Genomic DNA, 1,158 nt, shown 5'->3' with positions numbered 1-1,158 from the left:
TAGCCGGGCATGGTGGCGCACACCTGTAGTCCCAGCTACTCAGGAGGCTGAGGCAGAAGAATCGCTTGAACCCAGGAGGCGGAGGTTGCAGTGAGCCAAAATCGAGCCACTGCACTCCAGCCTGGGCAACAGAGCTACACTTCATCTCAAAAGAGAAAAAAAATAAAAATTAGCTGGGCATGGTGATGCATGCCTGTAATCCTAGCTACTCGGGAGGCTGAGGCAGGAGAATTGCTTGAATCCAGGAGGTGAGCCAAGATCGTGGTATTGCACTCCAGCCTGGGCAACAAGAGCAAAACTCTGTCTCAAAAAAAAAAAAAAAAGAAAAGAAAAGAAAGAAGAAAAAGAAAGGTGCCACCTGGGGTTGTGCATCACGTGGCCTGTGTGGCCACAGCCGATGGCCTCCTCTGAAGGTAGGAAGGCAGAGCCCAGAGCCCAGCACAGGGAACAGGAGGAGTATAAGCAATGACTCACTCATTCTTCTTCCCCTTTTGGGCCAGCAGCCAGTTTACGAAGTCTTGTTGGTGAATCTTGTCCATGGCAATACTATAGTCACTGATGAAAGTCCCTTCGGCATACCTGGGGCCTCGAGGTTGAGGGCTGCTCACCTTAGCATGAGATCCGACAGGCAGGGAGGGGAGAAGGCTGGAAATAAGGGTGCAGAGAAGGGGCAGAGATTGGGGGAGAATCACAACGCTAGGATAAATGACTATCACTAACAGGAGGCAGACACTTGAAAACAAACGAGTCCGTTTTTATGGAGACTCCCTGCTGATCCACTCCCCCACCCCACCCCACCCCACCCCAGGCTTTATCCTCAGCTCCAGGGCCCACTTCCTGCAGCCTCAGTGTGTGTGGCTCTGGATTCTGGCCAAAAAGGGATCATGGGACCAGGCGCGGTGGCTCATGCCTGTAATCCCTGCACTGTGGAAGGCCAAGACAGGCGGATCACCTGAGGTCGGGATAGAGACCAGCCTGACCAACATGGAGAAATCCCGTCTCTACTAAAACTACAAAATTTAGCCAGGTGTGGTGGCACATGCCTGTAATCCCAGCTATTCAGGAGGCTGAGGCAGGAGAATCACTTGAACCCGGGAGGTGGAGGTTGCAGTGAGCCAAAATCGTGCCATTGCACTCCAGCCTGGGCAACAAGAGTAA

At 52.8% G+C, this 1,158-nt stretch overlaps 1 protein-coding gene across 1 annotated transcript in view; it reads right to left on the bottom strand.

The window, feature by feature from the left end:
* Positions 1-1,158, bottom strand: part of GIP (gastric inhibitory polypeptide) — a 29,652-nt gene that overhangs the window by 21,632 nt on the left and 6,862 nt on the right. The window contains exon 3 of the mRNA XM_011999381.1: positions 475-645. Within this exon, the coding sequence (XP_011854771.1) occupies positions 475-645 (171 nt within the window). The remainder of the gene's footprint in view (positions 1-474; positions 646-1,158) is intronic.

This window comes from Mandrillus leucophaeus, unplaced genomic scaffold, assembly GCF_000951045.1.
Source record: "Mandrillus leucophaeus isolate KB7577 unplaced genomic scaffold, Mleu.le_1.0 Scaffold59, whole genome shotgun sequence".
Taxonomy (NCBI): Eukaryota; Metazoa; Chordata; class Mammalia; order Primates; family Cercopithecidae; genus Mandrillus; species Mandrillus leucophaeus.
The sequence above is the reverse complement of the archived record's forward strand: the minus strand, read 5'-3'. Positions and strand labels throughout refer to the sequence as shown.